The 22556-nt window shown below is 37.6% G+C and overlaps 1 protein-coding gene across 12 annotated transcripts in view; it reads left to right on the top strand.

The window, feature by feature from the left end:
• mbnl2 (muscleblind-like splicing regulator 2) overlaps window positions 1–22556 on the top strand; it is a 91767-nt gene that overhangs the window by 42330 nt on the left and 26881 nt on the right. For all 12 annotated transcript variants that reach the window (XM_007906275.2, XM_007906278.2, XM_042334504.1 and 9 more), the window contains exons 3-5: window positions 14956–15120; window positions 16717–16920; window positions 17687–17938. In XM_007906275.2, coding sequence (XP_007904466.1) covers window positions 14956–15120; window positions 16717–16920; window positions 17687–17938 — 621 coding nt within the window. The remainder of the gene's footprint in view (window positions 1–14955; window positions 15121–16716; window positions 16921–17686; window positions 17939–22556) is intronic.

Here is a 22556-nt window from a genome sequence, read left to right as displayed (position 1 = left end):
GTTCATACTAATAGCAAAATAAGACAAAGAATCTTGTAATTAACCACTGGGATATTTAATTTTTTACAAAAGTAAAATTACATCTTAAGTGTACGATGCAAACAGCAAATAACATCCTAAAGAGGATATTAAACTCAGAGCATCTGGTTGAATCTATGATTTGTAATTCATCTGAGTCATTTGATTATGTTAGTGTTCTGTAATTCCTTACTTGCTCTCCATTCGATAACCTTCATTGAACAGATTATCATCCTGTAGTTCATGAGGGACAGTTGAAGTAACAATATAAATTGTATTCAGAAGCTAGGAAAATTAAATTGAAGGCTGGGCGAATTCTACAATACAAAAGTAATGCTCAGCACTCTGTCACTGACCACTTATCTGTAACATAATTTTAATACAAGTTCAAAAAATCCCAAGTTAATATAATATGAAGCTAATATTCTCTGACATCATTCCTTTCAGTTAGTTAATATCAAAAATTTGTTCTCGCCCACTGTACCTCCTTCCCCCTCCTCTCTCTCTCCACCACGCCCCCCCATCTGTCCAGAGCATTATTATCTGCCTATGCAGGTGAATGTCAATAAGCCCAGGACAATAGTTGGAAAGAGAAGAGAGTTTCTTATGTCCAAGCCTCCCGATTGTTCATGAACCTCATGGCTGTTTATGTAACCCGGCTGTGTGAGATGGGTATTATGTTTATCTCCAAAAAAGCTTCCAAAAATACTTAACATTTACTTGTAACATTTACAAGCGTTCTGGGACGCTACCCTGTGTGTGGGGCACTATATAAATGCAACTTGTTACTGTTGTTGTAAAGCATTTTGAGTCATTTTGGTGTGAAAACGTGCTATGCAAGTGCAAATTATTTATTTTGCTGTATTCTTCATGGGCGTCCTCTTTAAAAGTGCCTTGTTTTGGGGGCATGATTTGATGCAGTTGATTTCAGCCTACTATCACTATCTTCTAGGCATCTTATTCAATTGGAGTAAGTATTAACATATTTGGGATTGCAGTGTCACTGCAATAATTCTAAATTGAGAATTACAACTTTTAATTAATTTGATATTAAAGCACGGCAGAGGAGGGTGACGTCTGTTTTATATTTATGATAGTTTACTGTAGATTAATATATTTTTAAAATAAGACCAGAACTGCTCAAAATCCTTTTCATGAAGTGTACAGGCACTCATAGAACATAGGGTGTGGATAAGAAATTAAAATCTTAACAGCTACTCAAAACCAAGTTGTATTCAATCAGGTCGAAACATTGTGGTGAAAATCAGCCTCAAACTTCTGTGACGATTGTAACCTCATGTTTCATGTGATTTGGGCACAGTGTTCTCCCACTGCTTTGCTGGGTAGCTTGTCTTTGTGCTTTTTGGTGTATTTTCCTATTTTATTTTGTTTCAATGACACATCCCACTTATCTTTTGGTTGACAGACTGACCCAGAAGATTAAGTGTTGACAGATTAAACCGGTTATGGCCATATGAACTCAGCTGCAAGGAAAGTCAATAATGTTTCTTTGCATGGACATTACTCATCAAATTCAAGGAGGCTCAACTCTGCTTATGGAAACCTAACCCATACAAAGCTAATTATCAGGATGGAAAGGGTTGTTTGATTTTTTTAGTAATTTGATACAGCACACTGCTGTACAGAAGATTGAGAGGGGTTGTCAAGTCTAATTCCAAACCTCTCCTACAAAAGATCAAACTACTTGATTTACAGTGCAGCTCCATCCAAAATCTTGAGTAAACAGAAGGTACTGCTGGACTATCCTTATTTAGGCCTCTAACCTCCTTGTTGTGTGTGTTAATTGCCACTCCCCAACACTATTATTATTTTCGGGACGTTTTTCTCTCTTCTATTCCTCAAATTTAATTTCAGTCATTGTTTGTGGAAACTTGCTGGTGCAGATTAGCTGCCATGTTTGCCTACAATAACATTTTATGTTATGTATAATTTATTATTTTCAGATCATCATCCTAATTTGTATTACTGTATTAATTTAGGTTCCATCAGCCTTGTAATTCAGTGGATGAAAAATTGTGCTGTTATTACTATTTTAAAGAAACATGAGATTTTTATCCTGGTCATCCTTTTTTCTGGTGTTTGTTTGTTTGCTTGTTTGTTGTTTCTGATGCAGATCAGTTGCTTGCATGATAGCTTTCATTCCTAATCCTTTATATTTTGTTGAGCACTTTGATACATTCATTTTTTAATTTAATTACAAAAGGCGTAATATAAATTATTACGCAAGTTATGATTGTCTAGGTATTTCTACCCAGGTATAGTAAACAATTGCTGATAGTTCTGGTTACATAAGAATTACAGTTACCACCATGGATTGCAGTTTTGTCATGGCAATTTTATTAATTTTAATTGTAATAATAATAATATGACAAATAAGGCATGTACTATTTACAAAAAAAACCTTAATGGATTAGAGCTCTTCAAACATAGAATCGATGATTTCAATACCAAGAAATGCCATATAATTGACCATGCAGCTTTTATTTGTAAATAGATTATATATTTTATAATGTAATAATAATAATCCTTAAATATGTTATAGTTCTTATCATATCAAAGAGCTTTACAGAATATTTTGTAAAGTATAACTGAATTTGTAGGCAGACAAAAGTGGCAGCCAATTTGTGCAGAGCAATGTCCTACAGACAACCGATGAATGATCAATTAAAATGGAGGATTGTTGACCAAGGCACAGAAAGGTCTTCTCTTTTCAAATTGTGTTATGGATTCTTTAATGTTGACCTGATCATGCCTTGACGTAACGTTCAAAAGAATGGCTCCTCCGACAACACTGGGCACCCCCCAACACTGCTGATAGTTCAGCCTATCTCAGACACACAGTTCAAACGTTGCAGTAGATGACAGAATATTTGAAGCCAGAATAGCAGTATGATTGTAATATTATTTCTATATCCAGAATAAATCATAATGAATTACAAAAACAAGCTGGAATTCCTATAAATTCTGGGAAAAATTGGATCATATACCTATGCTGTATTGAAACAGTACTTGAGAATATATGGAATAATTAAAAGGTTTTCATTGCATCTTAATTTTTTATACAACCAGTTCATATAATAATAATAATAATCCTTGCATTTGATATAGAGCTTTTCACGTCGGGAGCACGTCCCAAAGCGCTTCACAGAACACACTGTAAAGTGAATTGACTGTATATTTGTGGGCGAACGCGGCAGCCAATTGCGCACAGCAATATTCCACAAACAGTCGTAGATTGAAAATGACCAATTTATTGTTTTTATTATTGTTTTTGGTTTTGGAGGGATTATTATTAGGCGTGTGGAGTAAGGAAACTTGCCCAAGGTTTCGCTCTGCCTGGAATTGAACTCAGGTCTTTCGCTTGCAAAGCGAGTGCTCTAACCAGTGAGCTACAGGACTCCATATGTTTTACAGATGCCTTGGTTGAATGATTAGATAAAGGATAGGAGTTGTGTGCATGTTGTTTTACTTGTATGCTGCTTTGAAGGTAAGTCTGTAGGAAATGGTAAGATGTAGTCGAGGTAAATGTCACGTGCTCAGAGTGTCTTGTGCCCCCTACTGGATTCACAAGGCCAGTGGTGATAAGACTTGTGCAAGTGAGCAATAATTTTTTTTAATATAAACTTTTGGTCAGCAAACTGATCCTTGTTTGCTTTTTTCTAAGAATGCTCTTTGAATTAAATGTGACTCATCGAGCCATCTTATTTATTATTGTTATTGCTCTATTCGGATAAGGATAAGGATAATACCTAACAGCAAATACCTATTCAATAGACAACATCCAATTTAAACACTATAAATGCTTACATTGAAAGTAGCGTTTATACATGTTTATACATTTTATAACCATAAAAATGGACAAACTGGCTACACTTTTTATTTGATTATATGTTTTTAATTTTGGACATGCAGTATTTCTACTTTTAGATGTTGATATGATGCTACTATGCAGTATAATGTGAGTGACACGAGGGTTATAAGTTTATAATGCACTTTCAGCTGAATCATAAATTGTGTTCTAGAATTGATTACACAAAATGTGAATTATTATTAATGATAAATTACTTGTAAAACCAGTGACAAAATGATTTAAAAAAAGATTGTACTTGCATTATTTAAAGTGACATGCCTACTAATAATGAAACGTATGTCTAGTGTTTGTACAGCATTATCACAGTAAGCGTCTTGGCCAACTGTCCTCCAAATCAAATGTGTCACTCACTTCATTGCTGTGAGTAAATTGGCTGCTGAGTTCACCTATGCGTGTTCAAATGCAGTCACTACACTATATTTTGATGATGTGATCAGGATTTATATCAAATGAAAGGATTATTATACATGTGTAACCAAAACGCAAAATACTGCAGATCCTGGAAATCTGAAGCAAAAACAGAAGTCACTGGGAACACTCAGCAGGTTAGGCAGTATCTATGGAGAAAGGAAAGTGAGTCAACATTTCGGGTTCATGACCCTTCGTCAGAACCGGGGCTTGTTGGGAGGGAGAGTCTTTTAAGGGATAACAGAGAGGGGGGAGCCAGGGCAAGGAAGACAAAACAAATTTTGAGTTTAAATTGGGTGAGTATAAATACTTACAATTGTAATAAATGAATATTTCTTACCTAAGACTTGTATGAGAACAATGCACCGTTGCTCTCAAAAGGAAAAATATTGTCACAAGTTATTCACAAATTTGTTTCCAGTTTTAAGTCAAGGCGAATTTAAATTTGCAGTTTTTAAGTTTTAGAAAAATCCATAATTGCTTCAAATAAGTCCTGTATTGATTCAGCGAAAAGGTGAAGCAACCTTTCATCAAATTGAAAGATTCTTTTGAACCTCAGCCAAATCCCTATGATCCCTATGTTTCTGAAGTGACGAGCCTTTGCTGAGCTACACTTGCCTTAACCACTTGGTTACCAACGAGTTTTCAGGCATGGAAAATGCTTCTTCATTAAGGATCTTTACAGAGATACATGCTGCGTTTAATTCTGTGTCCTCATCTGTCTGTGCCAAACAAAGTTGAGTAACTCAACTGACTCCCTTGCCCTGTTTGTAACAATTGAGTTTCACTTGTGAAGTATTTGTTGCTCAACATCACGGTTATGTCCATTCCAGTAGCACGGTTGGCAGCAACATACTAATGGACCAGGAGGATTCTGTTCTAGATCTCTTGCTATTTGTACATACCTGAATGATATTATTCCTTGCATTTAGTACCTACAACATACAAAACCAATCCACTTTACATTATATTCTGTAAAGCGCTTTGAAACATCTCAACGACATGATTAGGCGCTATAGCAAATGCAAGGATTATCATTATCAAATGTGTCATAGCACTACTCAGTGTCTCTAAAGTGTAGTGAGTGTATCTGTGGGTGAGGAATAATGATGCGTTTAAGAAGCTGAGTTCTAAACAAAGTGTCCACGGAGGCAACATCTGCAGAAGATTCTTCAGCTGCATTCAGCTGTCACAAGCAACATATCAATGATTCACACTTAACAGTGCGAAGCATATCGAAAAGCATTAGAATTGTTATACCTCAAGTACTCCTTCCCATTTAAAATGTGGGATTTTAATTGCCCAGTTTCAAAGATATCAGATTTATGTTTCCAAGTGTTTTTCTAAGTTTTTTATTTTATATATTGTTCTGATGATGTTTTTACCCCTTTAGCCATTCTATCTTCAGTTGCTTCCTCGTTGTATAAGAAGTCTGCTCTCTTCAGCACAGGAAGCCAAATGGATATTTTTGACAAAAATTTCAGTTTCCACAACTTCTGTGTAATTTTATTAACAACACTTTTTTTTAACCAACCCCACACAGACAGACCAGTATATTAGAAACGTTTTAGAGTGGAGAAACTTGAATTCATAACTTTTTACTTAATATTACAATATTTATCTGAACCTTTGCTTTGATAAAAAAAATTCTTTCTACTTGCTTATTCTTTAGTCACAGCTAAAGTTTCTGCATGCAGCCCTATATTCATTAGAAATATTGTATATTTATCAGAAACCCTGAAGCTGCCCAAAGCATTCCAGCTCTGTAACCAGATCATGTCTGAGCAGGTCAATCCTTTAGCATTACCGTGAAATCATAGTACAATTCCCTTTCTTGTTTTTACATTAACATTTTCTTAAAGAAAAGTGATTATTTTATATTTAGACAATTTAAGAAGCAGCAAGAAGATGCAATTTTCTCAGTACATATACAGTAACATATAGTGTGTTCTAACAATAGCAAAATATATCTCTGGAATTAGAAGATGAATACAAGTGGCATGGTATTGAAATGATGCTATAGAACAACAAATTACACTTGTATAGCACCCGTCATGTCGGAAAGACGTCCCAGGGCACCACTATAGTCTGATAAAAACTTAATATCTTTCTATAATTTTGAAAATAAACATGAGAATAGCGATTTTTTTTCTGCTTCACATTTATAGTTTATAGAATAGCAGCACTGATTACATGACAATATTAATATTTATTAAATCATTTTTAAATGAGGTTGCTTAAGTAAAGCAAGTAAAAAAACTGTCTTGACAGTTCACTGTCAACTGTGGCTCGAGCATCTCCACAGCTACCGCCGTTCTTTGACGCACGCAAAAACAGCCTTCTATTCCAACATCATCTTGGAGGCTAAAAACAATCCCAAAATCATTTTTTCCACCACCCACTACCTCCTCCGTGCCCCCCCCCCTCAAATCTCCTCAATCTTCACATCCAATGCCAAGTGTGAGAAGGTCATGGACTTCTTTTCATCCAAAATACACAACATCCACCAGGCAGCCTCATCCTCCTGCCTTGTCACCCACCACCACCCCCTCTCTGTCCCCTCACCCTCCGCATCATCAGCTCGTACCACGAACCCCATCCTTCATTCCTTCCTCCCCATCTCTCCTTCCTCCCTCTCACCCACCATCACCTCCATGAAACCCACCACCTGCTTCCTCGACCCACAACCCAGCAACTTGCTGGTCACCCAGCTCTCCCTCCTCTGCCCACTACTGACTGATGTCATCAACCAGTCCCTCTCCTCCGGATCAGTCCCTCTGCCTCCTTGTCCTCCTGGATCTCTCCGCTTTTCCTCTGTCATCCACCTCAGTGGGACCGCACCAGCCTGGTTCGAGTCTTGCCTCACAACCGCCAGCAGTACATCTGCACCAACAGCTTTTCCTCCCACTCTCACCCAGTTACCTGCGGGGTACCCCAAGGATCCATCCTTGGTCCCCTCCTCTTTCTGATCTATATGCCTCTAGGGGATGTCATCCGCAGACATGGGGTTCACTTCCACATGTACACGGATGACACCCAACTCTATTTTTTCACCTCACTTTGCGACCCCCAATCCCCTGATGTTTTGTCAGCCTGCCTGTCAGACCTCAGGAGCTGGATGAGCACAAATTCCCTTTAGCTGAACGTTGATAAGATGGAAGCCATACTCCTTGGCTCTCATCAACATTTAAAATCACACGGTTCTTATCTCCTCCACCTACCTGACCTCCCCCTAAAACTCTCCGAACCCGTATGCAACCTAGTCTTCAGGTTCGACCCCCAATTATCCTTCCTCCCCCACATCCGGTCCCTCACTAGCACTGCTTTCTTCAGCCTCCGACGCATCACTCGTCTCCGCCAATACCTCACTTCAAAAGCCGCTGAAACCCTGGTCCATGCCTTTGTCACCTCTCGGCTGGACTATTCAAATACCCTCCTCGCCGGTCTCCCCTCCACTACCATTCATAAAATCCAGGTCATACAAAACTCTGCCATCCACATTCTTACCCGCACCAAACTCCACTCCCCGATTACCCCAGATCTTGTCAGACTGCACTGGCTGCCTGTCCCAGAGAGGATAGACTTCAAGATCCTCACCATTGTCTTCAAATCCCTCCACTCCTCTACACCCCCCTAACTCTCTGACCTCTCTCCTCACAACAGTGCCCGTTGCCTTTGCTCCACCAGGTCTGGCCTCCTCCTTGTCCCCCGAGTCCTCCGTTTCACCATCGGCGGCCGTGCCTTCAACCACTAAGCCCTGAGGCTCTGGAACTCCCGTCCTCACTCCCTTCGCCTCAGCCCCTCTCTTCCCACTTTCAGGTCACGGCTGAAGATCTTTCTTTACGACCGCGCCTTTGGTCACCTTCCTCCCCCTCCCCCTGGCTCGGCACCGGGATCCGTTACTGTGAAGCGCTCTGAGGACGCTATGTAAATCCAAGTTGTTGTTGTAAACAAATGGATTAAGTAATTCTTAAACACATGGAAGATTGTCAGAGCAATTAACAGTTAACATTTAGCATGACCTTGAAACTCACTGCAATATTAACTAGAAAATCAGTATCGAATGAGGAATGTGTTATTGCTGCGATAATTTCAATTGAGGAACACGTTACAATAAACCTTTGTGGTACTGGTATTTGTACCAAAATGGTATTTGTTACAATAAATTGATTAGATAAATTTGAGCAAATGTATTTTATTGTTTTGCTTTATAGGATTTTATAATTATAAATACTAGCTGAAAGCCAATATTTAAATTGTTTTATTTTACTTGACTTATTAATCTTAAAACAGGTTTAGTATGTACACTAGAACTATTTGTAAAGTGGATGGGGGGTGGTGGGGACGCAGCAATTTTATCATTGCTTCTAATGAGAAAGGCCATATAAGGGGGAACACATGTTTTTAAAGTGACAATTTATAATGTTGCATTTTGGAATGCTGGTTGTAAACTGACTGAGCGACTCATAAATACACACACATACAGAAGACACACTCACAAACACGTACATACAGAAGTGAGTGACGCACTCAGACACTCACAAACAACAACAACAACAACAAGATTCCATTTATAAACACACATACATCGAGAGAAATAGACACTCAGACACTTACAAAGACATTCAGAGGAGAGACACGCTCACATGGAGACACTCATAAACACATGCAGAGAGCGCAACACATAGACAATCTCAACAGCGGGGCCTCTGAGTGGAGCGAGGACCATTTCCCGCTTACGCAGCACCGCACGTGCACGTCCGGACCCGCTCATCCCACAGTGACGTTGGATAAACAGCCAGCAGCTGCACAAGACGCCTCAGTGTCAGAAACTTCATATTTTAGCCTTTTTTTTAAGCGGAGGGCATTGTTTATAGCAGATTCCGCAGAAATATTGTGGCAGCACTTTTCTATTAGCCCAGGTTATGTGTCACTCTTTAAATTGTTTATTGTACAATTCTGCCTCTGAAATCAACCTGACAGTAAAGTCAATGTGCTAATATCAAGAGACCACAGATTTCGTAGATTTGCAGTGTGATGTACAATTGACAGATGCATACAGATTTTTTCAGAGGGTCAACAACATGCAGTGTAGTATGAAAGAACACATTAATCTAGAGCCACTGTCCCACTAGTGCATGGATTTCAACTAACAATACAAAGAAATGTAGAGTTTATGAATGAGCCTGTATACCAAAGGATGTAAAGTTGCATTATCTATTCATTGGACTGAAAGCCAGTGTAGCAAATTTAGCCAATGCAGCACTTTGTACAATAATTCAAGCAAACTGTATGACATTGTCAGAAAGGTCTATGGTGCTTTTTACAAGTATGATCAGCTGCAGAGTTATTATGATGAAAATCTTTAGGTGTGTTTATTGCTGCATTCAACAAATTAACCTCTGATAGATGGAAAATGGAAAAATTATCTTGAATAATTTTAAGAAAAGCCATTAATCATCCTCTTCTCTTTCCTGTTCTAATCTCATCTTGCTTTTAACCAAATAAATCTGTAGCCACAATACTTATTTTTATTTTATTATTTTTTATTTTTACCGTGAGTTTGTTGCCATCACTCTGAGACACTACCCATGGGCAACATAAGTTCTTGTTGTAGTCTATTTGTATAATTGCCTAAGTCACACATCTGCCAAAGTTGCGTTCAATTTCCTATTAAATCCACTTAAATTTAAATGCACTAGTTGTATTAACAACTGTGTAACTCGTAACACCACTACTGCACTTGCCACTACTGAACTTTACCGGCTGCCCTGTCAACATTTTGTCTCTCGCGCCTACCTCCAGCAGAACACAGCAATGGGTACCCTAACACTCCCTCACTTTCCCCCCTGGGGCCTTAACATCAACGTCATTGCGCACGGCAGCGGGGGAGGTGATGAGAGAGGAAATAAAAAATTTCAGGCAGCCCATGCCCTCTCTGTCTGGCAAACTGTCCTCAAGGCAGAGAGTGAAGGCAGCGTTCGTGGCATTCAAAGTGGGCATCTGGCCCTCAACAGCCAAAAGGTTGGACCACCCTGCTCATGTGAAACAATCTTTGCTAGAGTTTATATTCTAACAAAACAGTTGTGTTTTGAAATTTGTTCGCTTTGCCATTTATTGCCAGTGTGCCATTACATGTTTTCTGCACAATACTGTATATGGAACGAATAGATTACCAGAGCTTTAAAATTCATGAGTTAAACATGGTACAGAAGCCTTGCCAGCATGTCACTTGCCAGTACAGTACTTGTGTATTGTAAATGTTGTGTGTTAGTCATATAAAATCCAACTTATATGTAACTTTACAAAAATTGTATATGATGTGACTTATACAATTTTGACATTACCTAAATTTTGCATGTCATTACATGTATGGTCCCAACTTGTACGACTTCTGCGAGGTTTACTGTACTATAAAAGCAAGCTTTTATTTTTATCACCAAACTGATCAGTAACTTAGCAGACTGCTTGATTTATTGGGTCATTGTGCTTCACTCAGTATGCGTGCAAATATGGGCTGATACCTTGCAAAACAAGAGTGCCACTCCTCTTTTAGATCAATGTAGTTGCCAAAACTCCAGCTCACAAGTGCCAAACTTGAAGAGGCTTTAATCAGGTCTTGCAAATTGGAACAGTAACTTTGAACTTCTCATGAATTCTAGATCATTTTGGTGGAGAAAATGTAAGATCTAGACTTGGACTTAAGAGTGGGGTTAAAATTACATTTCATGGTTTAAAGTCAAATCTTTCTCCTATTGATAGAAATTGAATTATTTTATAACAGATTGAAGTCAATCTGTTTCATTTACATTTAAACAAAGTTAATTAGAAATTATACCCTGAAATATACATTGCCGATACTATTTCCCAGTAATCAACTGTTCATGATCATTTGATTAAACTTGCACTTTAATCTGCAATGAGTTCATCAAGTATTACTAACACGTAGCACATCGCTTGCCAACTTTGTATGACATCCAATGCGGCAAAAGGGAAACAAATTGTTCTTCAAGCTAACTATGAATCTCATATAATCTCATAAAATATATTATGAAAATACCTTAATTTAGAACTACAGTAATCATTATTTGGTTCAGTTGGTAGCACTTTTGCCTCTGGGTCTGAAGGTTGTGAGTTCAAGCCCCCTTTTAGTTAAAGTTAACAGTTCACTGCAGTTCTGGGAAAATGGCATTGTTGGCGGTGTGCTCTTTTGGATGAGAAATTAAGATTTGTTTGCCTCTTCTTCAGGTGGTCTTTAAAGATCCCATAACAAAAATTTTAATATTTAACAATAATTACATCTGAAACACATGTGATTGTTAGATGTGAAATGCAGGTAAAAATGAAAATTAATCTTCTAGATATCTATTCTCCATATTGCATCACCATATGAACCATGTGACCTTATTATTTATTCTCAGTAATAATTTTGTCTTCAATCTGTGCAATCTGGCACACAATTTTAATTGCCATTAGTAATTTTAAAAAAAATCTAACCCACGTTTTAGATTGTTTAGAGGCATTGGTGTGGTTTGTTGTTGAGTTTTTCTCTTGAACTCTTTAATGAAATTAAATTACAGCTTGTGTAGTACTAAAGCATTTAGCTGCTTTCATGCCAGAACAAGCATCTTGGGTTCAGAGCATTTAACCAGGACAAAGATTCCCATGATTGTTGTCCATACTCCTTTTAACTGATTTCAATTTCCACACAGTTCCCAGAACAGACATTGTGCAGACTTGCAAAAATTTGCAGTTGCATTCTCTTTTCCCATACCTATTCACCTTTCTGATTGATATTGAAACATGTTCAGAACTCGTTAATTAATTTTAAGACTTTTGTAAGCCTTTGAGCCAACTGGCATTATTGATAATGCACATCGCTGTAAAAATCTGTATCTAGTTTGTGTGAGGCTTTATTCAACATAATTCATTTCACTTTGATTTTCTCCATAAAAATTAGAGAATTACAATTGTAACAATTGCGGCACTATTTCAATGCCAGTGTGAACATTTTGCATAGTACCAACTCATCTTGCACCTATACAGTAACCATGAGGATTTATTTAGAATTGCTTGAAGGAAAATCTTACTGTGTTGTAGCTCATATTTTCAGACAATGTCTCCAATTTCTTGTTCATTAGGCAATTTATCAATATATGTCCTAAGGTCAAAATCATTTATTTAGTGTTTTCTTGTGCTTTGAAATACACAATTAAAATGTGTTTTATTGCAAAGAAATCCTTGAATTCCATTTGCTATTGCAATGTTATATTAACTCGAGAGCTACTCTCACAACTTCACAGTTAGATAGATATAAAGTCACATTGCATTTGGGTCATCCTTGTTGCCAAGTCCTGTAGCTCAGTGGTTAGAGCACTCGCTTTGCAAGCGAGAGACCTGAGTTCAATTCCAGGCAGGGCGAAACCTTGGGCAAGTTTCCTTACTCCACACGCCTAATAATAATCTCTCCAAAAACAAAAAACAATGATAAATTAGTCATTTTCAATCTAAGATTATGAGCGCAGTAGTCCAGCAGAAGCACAAGCACATCGAGTGGGGTCAAGGAGATAACAGAAATGTGGCGCTGGATCTGAGGGTCTCTTGGGTCACACACAACCCACAAATTGTATAATGAATATTTTCATGTATTTCTGCACTTTAGGTCCCTCGTGGCTGTACTATGATGCAAGATCTACAAATGTAACTAGATTGTAGCTTTAGATGCATTTCTTCCATTCATGAACCACTTACAGGAGTAGGGAGACCTGGGGGTTCACATACACATGTCTTTGAAGGTAGCAGGACAGGTTGTTAGAGCAGTTAAAAAAACATGTGGGATCCTTGGCTTTGTAAGTAGAGGAGTAGAGTACAAAAGCAAGGAAGGTTTGCTAAACTTTTATAAGTCACTGGTTAGGCCTCAGCTGGGGTATTGTGTCCAATTCTGGGCACCACACTTTAGGAAGGATATTAACGCCTTGGAGAGGGTGCAGAGGAAATTTATCAGAATGATACCAGGGATGAGGGACTTTAGCTATGTGGAGAGACTAGAGAAGCTGTGATTGTTCTCCTTAGAGTACAGTAGGTTAAGGTGAGATTTAATAGAGATGTTCAAAATTATGAGGGGTTTTGATAGAGTAGATGGAGAGAAACTGTTTCCACTGGCAGATGGGTCAGTAACCAGGGACATAGATTCAAGATAATTGGCAAAAGAACCAGAGGGGAGATGAGAATTTTTTTACACAGGGAGTTGTTATGGTCTGGAATACACTGCCTGAAAGAGTGGTGGAAACAGATTCAATAACAACTTTCAAAAGGAAATTGGATAGCTACTTGAAGAGGAAAAAACTTGCAAGGATATGGGTAAAGAGCAGGGGAGTGCGACTGATTGGGTAGCTTTTCCTCAGAGCAGGCACGGTGGGCCAAATGGCCTCCTTCTCTGCTGAAATATTCTATGATTCTATGATATGTCTGCAGTAGAGGTCATGGCAATTAATTTCAGTGAAGCCACCATATCAGAAAGCAGGTTGTATGCATGTGTGGTGTTTGTAATCAACACCCCATTCGAGTGAAAAACAAACCAGTGCTATAACAAAGTGCATTTTAACAGGCCTGCACTGTAATACAGGTTATTAGACCATGTAAAATATGTTGCATTGTTAGCTAAATGTACTTGTTTAGACATTGCTCTGAATCTTATTTCACTGAATTTTCATCTGTTCATATTTTAAGATGAAAAAGAATGCATTATATCTGGAAGAAGGAGACCAGCTTAGTGTGTCTCAGGTGAAATGCTGAGTAATTTACAGCATTACCAGAGTTGCTAGATGCACACATTAGTTGTATGAGAAAATAAGTGTAGTTAGAGAGCAGAAAATGTACACCGAGCTTTAATGGTTTGCATTTATTGCTGAAAGCCTTTATAAATGTTGTGATACAAAAATATGCATTAGCAACAAAATATTATTGTTTGTAATACATTATTATTTGTAATAGATTGTTATTATGATGTGCATTTGTGAGATTTTTATTTACATTATAACAATTGTGATTAAAATTTCCAGCAGTCTAGTTTTTAAATATTGGAGACGTGAAGTTTTTCCTTCAAGAAAGTTGCTGAAATTGGTTACATTACCTTTTCATTTATAGAACTTGTTTTATTTTTCATCATTGATCAATAAGTGTCCACATGTACATGACAACGATAAGGAGGCAACACAAAGATAATGCTTTGAATTGTAGAGCTTATTACAGCATAGAAGGAGGCCATTTGACCCATCGTGCCTGTGCCAACTCTTTGAAAGAGCTATCCAACTAGTCCCACTGCCCTGCTCTTACCCCTTTGGTCGAGTTTATTGAAAGGGTGCAGTAATAGTTACCTTCTTTGCAACAAATTGTATGTTAATGATTCCTGAAAGTACATTGTAGAACAGTTATACAAGATAAGTTTATATGGAACATTAACCCTCCATCTGTGTACTGTTAGGGCTCTTGTGAACATAATGATAATTATGCAATGGCTGCCGGCAGCCAAACAAACATTGTGTAATATTTGTTATGGCTATTATTTATTTTATAATTTTAAATATATACATATATATATATTTAAAACTTTCTTTAAAATGTCTTGCATTTTTCAGGGCCGATGCACAAGGGAAAACTGCAAATATCTTCATCCTCCAATGCATTTAAAAACACAGCTAGAAATTAATGGACGCAACAATCTCATACAACAGAAAACAACTGCAGCTATGCTGGCACAGCAGATGCAGTTTATGCTGCCAGGCACACCACTTCAGCAACTTGTAAGTACAACAAAATATGTATCCTTCTGAAAGGGCAGGATATGGATATTCAGTGGATCAGAATACCCAACTTGTGACTGACTCAGGTTTGCTATTCCACACTGTGCTTAATTTCTAATGTCAGCGTATTGAGAGGGAGGTGATAGGTGTCAGCTGCATAGATTTTCAAAAATCATTTGATAAGGAACCAGCTTTGGAACTTAATGTCATGGACAGGAAATTGATTAGGAGACAGAGAGTTGGAATAAAGGGACATTGTCTGATTGGCAGATGGTGAAAAGTTGAGTCTCCCAAGAATTTTACTGAGGCTCCAGCTTTCCACTCTATATAAAATCCAGATGTGAGAATTGAAATTAATATATCCACATTTGTAAATAAAACTAAGGTAGGAGCTGTAGTGAATAGCGAAGGAGAGAGAAAAAAAATTGCAAAAAGACATAGGGCAGATTATAATAATATAATAATAATAGTATTTAATAGTAATTAATAATAATAATAATAATAATTAAGGGAGTAGATAGAATGATGCCAGGTGGCAATCAAGATAGCAAATTATGGAAGTACATCTTCTGTGTAAGAGGTGGAATACTTTCAAAATGGGATAGGTTCTTGGAAAGTAAGGACATGAAGGGATGTCTAGAAAAGCCTGGGTAAATAAATGACTGCAAACCTAAATATCTGCAAAGCAGGCTTAATTGCCTGAATTGCCTCCTTCTGTTTCCATATCCTTTCCTGAAAATAAATTGAAAAGGATTTAGTTTTGAAGAAACTTTTAAATTTGCATTAACATTCCTATTAACATAACCCAGATACTGAGCTGCCATTGTACTCCAACTATCTGTTTGTAATCCACAACTGTTTGTGGGACACTGCTTTCGCCCACAAAGTATACAGTCAATCCATTTTGTAGTATATTCTGTGAAGCGCTTTGAGGCATTTCAACAATGTGATAAGGTGCTATATCAAATGCAAGGATTATTCTTATCTAAATGAAGTTCCAGTGAAGCTTTTAATCAACATAGACAAGTTGAGTTCAAAATATATTTGTCTGAGTTAAAAATGTAAATAGCCAAATTTTACATCATTACCACAATTTATACACCAGTTATAATATGGATTCAATTACACAGCATTTGTTAGTGTTTGTATACGGTTTCACAACAACGTTTATAACTGGCTCTAGTATATATAGCAACTGAATGTGGATATATCCAGTAGGAGAATCAAATAGGTGATGGACTTTTCCATCAGTTCCAGTTAATTTACAATGCTAAAAAACCTACCTAGTTAACTATTGTGATGTCTCATTATAAGCATCTTTAACATTTTATGACTGCCGGGCCACTTACATCCCAATCACATCAGATCTCTGCAGAATTAATATTATAAATAGGTTCCCAACAGTGATAATCTGGAATGTAATGGAAATCTGTATTCTGCTCTTGCTTCAGAGTAGCTTTGACTATTTTTTTTCAAAATAAACTCTGATTAAATTCTTCTCTCTTTAATAGTTTTATAAGAAGGAAGCCTTTACATTAATGTATATTTTCTGAATAACACTTAACCCTTTTAAAATGTTTGTATGTTTGTCCACAGCCCACATTTCCTGTGAACCCTGCTATGGGAACAAATCATCATGCTTTCAGCTTTGCTCCCTATTTGACACCGATGGCTCATGGTGTTGGTTTAGTTCCAACTGAAATTCTCTCAACTAGCCCTCTCCTCGTCCCTGGAAGTCCACCCATTTCAGTTACAGGTCCAGGAAATGCACAGAAACACATCAGGACAGACCGATTAGAGGTAAAAAAAAATACTGTATGAACCAACATATAGTAAGTGTGTTGATTCTGGTTCTCTGAATTTTACTTGTACACTGTAAGTGCTGTGGATTATAAGCAGGACAACTATTGAAATACACTACTGAAAAATACCAATTAAATCAGTCATAGTTTGGGCTTTTAATGACCCAATGACCTAATAGCACTATCCATTCAGAAAAAGGTTGAGTTTCAGTTGCTGTTTATCTTACCTTAGGTAATACAGCAATTCAAAACTGATGATAAACTTAAATGCTCTAGGCAAATCGGCCAGAGTTACGTCTCCTGATTGTTAACCAGTAACCCTTCTGGAAAGTACAAGTGGGTGGATTTTAAGAACAAGATTCGGCTTGACTGTGACCCCTTTAGTGGTTAAGTGGATTTCTGACGTATACTGCCAAAACTCACGCATAGTTATTGGTCGGCTGGTTCCACCTGTGTAACTACTCCCGCCAAAACCTACATCTTCAGGGGAGGAAGAGAAAATTAGATCAAACCTCACCCCCACTAATAAATTAAGTATTTTTATTATTAATTAACTGTGGGGTAAATTATGCAGCGTTTCATAACCAATTTGATGTGATAATTATCACCATTGATAATAAAAATCACATTATTATTAGCACATTGAAACACTACATAAGTGTCAAGTTTTTATTTTAAAAATGCTGCCTTGTTTAAGATGGATGCATTCATGTACTTTTGAAAAGCCCTCAGTAGTAGCTACAACAGCAGTCTTTTTTTGACAGGTTTGCAGAGAGTTTCAACGAGGGAACTGCACTCGGGGTGAAACTGACTGCCGCTTTGCTCACCCAGGGGACAGTGCAATGGTGGATACGAATGACAATACTGTAACAGTCTGCATGGATTATATCAAAGGTCGATGCTCAAGAGAGAAATGCAAATATTTTCACCCTCCTGCACATTTACAGGCCAAAATAAAAGCGACACAACACCAGGCCAACCAGGCTGCAGTAGCAGCTCAGGCAGCAACAGCAATGGTAAGTCATTCAATCTGATTACATGATGAAGGGAAAATGTAAACCTATAGGGGATGTAGATAGAAACCCTACTTTGGATTATATTAAGTCACATTACTGACTTGAATCATTCTTACTCGTAGTTATAAAATACAGTATTTTGTATATTGAAACTTGATGGGGTGAGTAAGAAATTGACAATCAATAATGGTACCCTAATGATGTCTTGCCTTGAAGAGTGAAGGTAAATTGTTATTGATGGGAAAAGAAACCAGGGTTTGGAAAGGGTTGATAGTTTAGTGTTTAGTATTTTCTGTCTAGTGCTTCGTATGTTCAGTTAAGCAGCGAATCTGTTTGAATATAATGCTATTATGTAATGGACAAGTCTGCCCTTGTTTACTTACACTTGAGTTAATTCTTGGGTCTTCGTTCCATAATCTGCAGCAATTAAGCAGCAGTCATTCCAATAATCAACTAACAGTTCCAAAATCAATATTTTTATGGTATTTTTAAAATTGTTAAGATGTAATATCTATATTATATCATTTGGATTTTTGCTGATATCAATGTGAATTAGATCTAATTTGTAACACAAATGGAAAAGTATATATTCCCTGGCACAGACTGGTTGTATTTAATTGTGTCTTCCATGCTGTATCGCTGTATATTCCCATCCTAGCTACCCCTTCAGGCCAAAGCCTTAGTGAATAGGACAAGTAGCAGGAAGCTTAGGAAACGTAGAATAGGAACAGGCCGTTCAGCTCACTAAGCCTGTTCCACCAGTTTATTTCTTGACAGTGCCATGTGCCATGCCCTTTCGCAATACCCCTTAAAACCTTTTGCTAGTTTTCACAATGGAAAGCTGCATGATTTTAGCTGTTTAAACTCCAGCAGGACCCAACGTGGACTCTGGTGTCCCCAAGCCTTGGTTTGTTGGCAACCTGTGCCTAAACCCTCCATGCTATTGGTAAACAGTGTGCGCGCCCCCCATCCTCCACCTCTGGACAAGAGTATGGACTCCATACCAAACAAATGGAAACTATACATATGTGGAACTCTCAATATTTGATTTGGTTATTCTTACATATGATGATGGGTTTCTGCATGTGTCAGGTAGGTGTCTCACCAAAAAAATCGCAACTAGTTCTGATAAAGCGTTAATCTGTTCCTCTCTTTCAGATGCTGCTATCTACTGTATGCTATCATTTTTTTGGTTCAATAAATATTCTTTTCTCTTTCTCTCCCTAAAGTGCTAGCTTATGCCTGAGTGCAGTTCCATGGCTACCCTGAGGTACTTCATCAAAGTGGCCACTCTTCATATTTCAGCTTAGACAGTAAAAATTAGCCGATCATGGGCACCAAAATTAAGTCTGATCCTGTCAACAAATTTCAATTTGTTTGCACTTTCCACCAAGGAAGAGTGCTGGATAGTGATCCGGGACAAGTCAACAACAAATTACATTTGTATAGTGCCTTTCACGTCGGGAGGATGTCTCAAGGTGCTGGACAGTCAGTGATTTGGACCCAAGCAGGCGGTTGGGATCAGGAGGGGTGGATGGCAGGGAGGGTTAGGGTAGGAGGGAGACCGAAGGCTCAGTCAAAGATGAGGGTCTTGAGACGTGACTTGAAGGAGGCAAGGGAGGGCAGGAACAAGGAGAAGGATCTGTGGGATGGAGTTCGAAAGGTTCGGGGCAGAGAGGCTGAAAGCTCGCCCACCGATGGTGGGGCGGGCCGGCAGAAGATGTGGAACAGGCTGGAGCCTGCTGAGTGGAGGGAGTGGACAGGTTGAAATGGCAAAGTTAACTTTTTTTCTATCCGCTCACTTCCCTTCAACGGGCTTTATTGCCACCTGGGTTGAGTCCCCTAATTTAGCACAGACCATTGCATTGAGTCATGGGGGAGAAAGGATAGTAAATATAAGATTTTTAGAGGATATCGTTAATTGAAATATGCCAAGCCTAAGATCTACAGTAATATCTTCTAGTGATACTGTATTTAATGAAAAATGTCCGTTAAAAATACCTAAAGGTCTTTTTTCTGCTTTATTTCAGGTTTGATGTTGCACTTTCTGCTAAAATATTATCTTTTTTGCAATATGCACAAAGTTTTCAGCTATTACATAATAATTCATCTTTTATATTTGTAGCAAACAGAGCTACAGTAGGCAGTTATATGGAGACAATTGGAACAAACAATGTTTTTTTAATAGTTTACAGGATTCAGCTTTATGATAAAACAAGTCAAGTGCTGTATTAAATTATTCTCTCAGCCATAAATTCCATGTCATGTAAATAATACAGTACAATCTTTCCAGTTGACATCATTTGTCAGTGAAAATGGTGTCTGTCTTATAAATTGTCTGGATCATAGATACATCCGTTCTTGAGCATGTGCCTGCCACTAACAGTTCCAACTCCTGCAAGCATACTTGTTCCACTGAACCACATATGATATTGTGCGGAGTAGAGAGGGTTCACTTGATGTGATGTAAGGACACAGCACTATTACTGTCCAGCGTAAATGTAGAGCGCTGATGTTGCTGTAGTGACATTTCCCTTTTCCTGTAGATACTTTTAAAATTAACTATTTGTAACATGGTAACCCAAAAGTGCTCTGGAGTTTTAATCTGCAATATCTAATTTATTGACTTAATTCTCTATGAGTCACTGTCTTTTCTCAGGCAAAGGTAATTATCAGAAAGTAGCCATTAAAACAAATCCACCTCATCTTCATTTGTTTTTGAAAAGTCCACATATGGTCAGTTTCAGGTGTTAAAGCCATCTGTAATGAATGACTTGTGAATGTTTGAAGTACTCCTATGGTTTTATTATTTAAGTTAATTATTTATGCGTAATGAATATTAGTTCTGTTTAAATGCACGTTCCAACGATCCATATTACAAATTCGGAATGATGTTTATGATAGCATTGTAACTGATTAAAGGGCTTTATGAATTGCTTGGATTTAAAAACATTCAGAAATTGTGGCAACAAAACCGTATAATGCACTTCTAATTATCTATTATTCTATAACAACAATGTTAACTAGCCTTATATTCCATGTACAAATCTTTAACAATCACTACAAATGGGTTGCTATTGTTAGGAAGATTGTACATCAGGTTAACGTTATGGCGGGGCACTGCAGCTTTCAGATTGTCTACCAGTGCCTAATTTTATCTAGAAATTTATCTGATAGCTCGAGCTAAAATTAGCTGTTTTGTAAACACACATAAATTTAGTATTGAAATGCGTGGTGGATTGATTCCCTTACTTTAATAATGTGCATCAAAATACAAAAGGCTAGTTTGTTCCACAATTAGAATTATGTTTGTGTATAAAGTATTTGGTTAATGAAGATGTACTAGAAAGTTTTCCCAATATGAATGTGTTGCAAAAATGTTGGCAAACCAATTCTAGTACACTAAGATAATGGTGGTAACCTCAGGCGCATACCACATGCCTAATCTAGATAAATGAAGGCTTTCTTATAGATCTTTTAAAAAAGAGGACCTGGAATTCATCTGAAATATTCAGATTATTCTGTAGGAAATAATGCTTGGGTCTAGTCTTTGGCTTTAAATTATTCTAGAAAACTCATATCAGTGGTCCCTTCGTTGAGTTCTAGAATTATGCGTAATATATGTGGAACATCAGAGCTCAAAATGATTTTTTGCCGTGGTTTCAATGTTTTGAAAGCCTTTCTCATGAGTTAATCAATTGGCACATCGAATTTGGATAATTTATTGCTAGCCCAAATGTTAAGTGTGAACAATGCTGCTGATGTATGGTGGCACAAATATCGATTGAGCAAAATTCTAGTTTGAGTGCACATTCTGCTTGGCATCATTTGAAAGAAACATTGATGGGTTTTGTTACCATCATTTCCTTCTTCATTCAGCTCCACCTACTAAGGGTCATGTTGGCATCCAAGCAGGGTGATGATTGGACACTCCTTTTTGTTTTAAAAATACACATCTTTTCATCAGCCCATGAACTTGGGTGATTTAAAATTTGAAAAAAATATTGCACTTCTTGCTCTTGCCTCCACACACAAAGTAATTGTGTTTTGTGGATAATGTGTTTAGTACTCAAAAAGTTCTTGAACTAAGTGTTTTTTTCGAAAATTCAGCGCAAGTTTCAGTTGTCTCTTGAGTTTAAGGTACCTAAGTTGACCTGCCCTGCATGCAGCTTCTCTAGAGGAAAATATATTTTTTTCATCATTTGTGTAGCATTGACATTCTGAATGGCAAACCCTTTAGGCCAAATTCTGCTGGTCAGTAAAGTTGTCGACTACTGATGTGTGCTTGTGTTATTTCCTCATTATAAAATCATGATGATTTGTAGCTTTACCGACCAGTGGAATTTTTCATTTTATTTGCCTGGACCTTAATCGTGCTTGAAAAAAAAGAGAAGCATTCATTATGATGTCTTAAGCTCAGTTCTGAAGCCAGATCACCTCTTTAATTTTTGGCATCCTGTGTTAAACATTACCATGTCAAATGTAGCAAAGCCAGTTGCAGAATGAGACTTCCTCTATTTTGCCCTAACAACACAATTGAATTCCAACCTCAGAAAAGAAATTCTTGCTGGATAAGAGTGTCATTTACATTTCCTGGATAGCTATATTTAGGGCTTCT

Source organism: Callorhinchus milii, unplaced genomic scaffold (genome assembly GCF_018977255.1).
Source record: "Callorhinchus milii isolate IMCB2004 unplaced genomic scaffold, IMCB_Cmil_1.0 Scaffold4, whole genome shotgun sequence".
Lineage (NCBI taxonomy): Eukaryota > Metazoa > Chordata > Chondrichthyes > Chimaeriformes > Callorhinchidae > Callorhinchus > Callorhinchus milii.
This window is presented reverse-complemented; position numbering and strand designations above follow the sequence as displayed.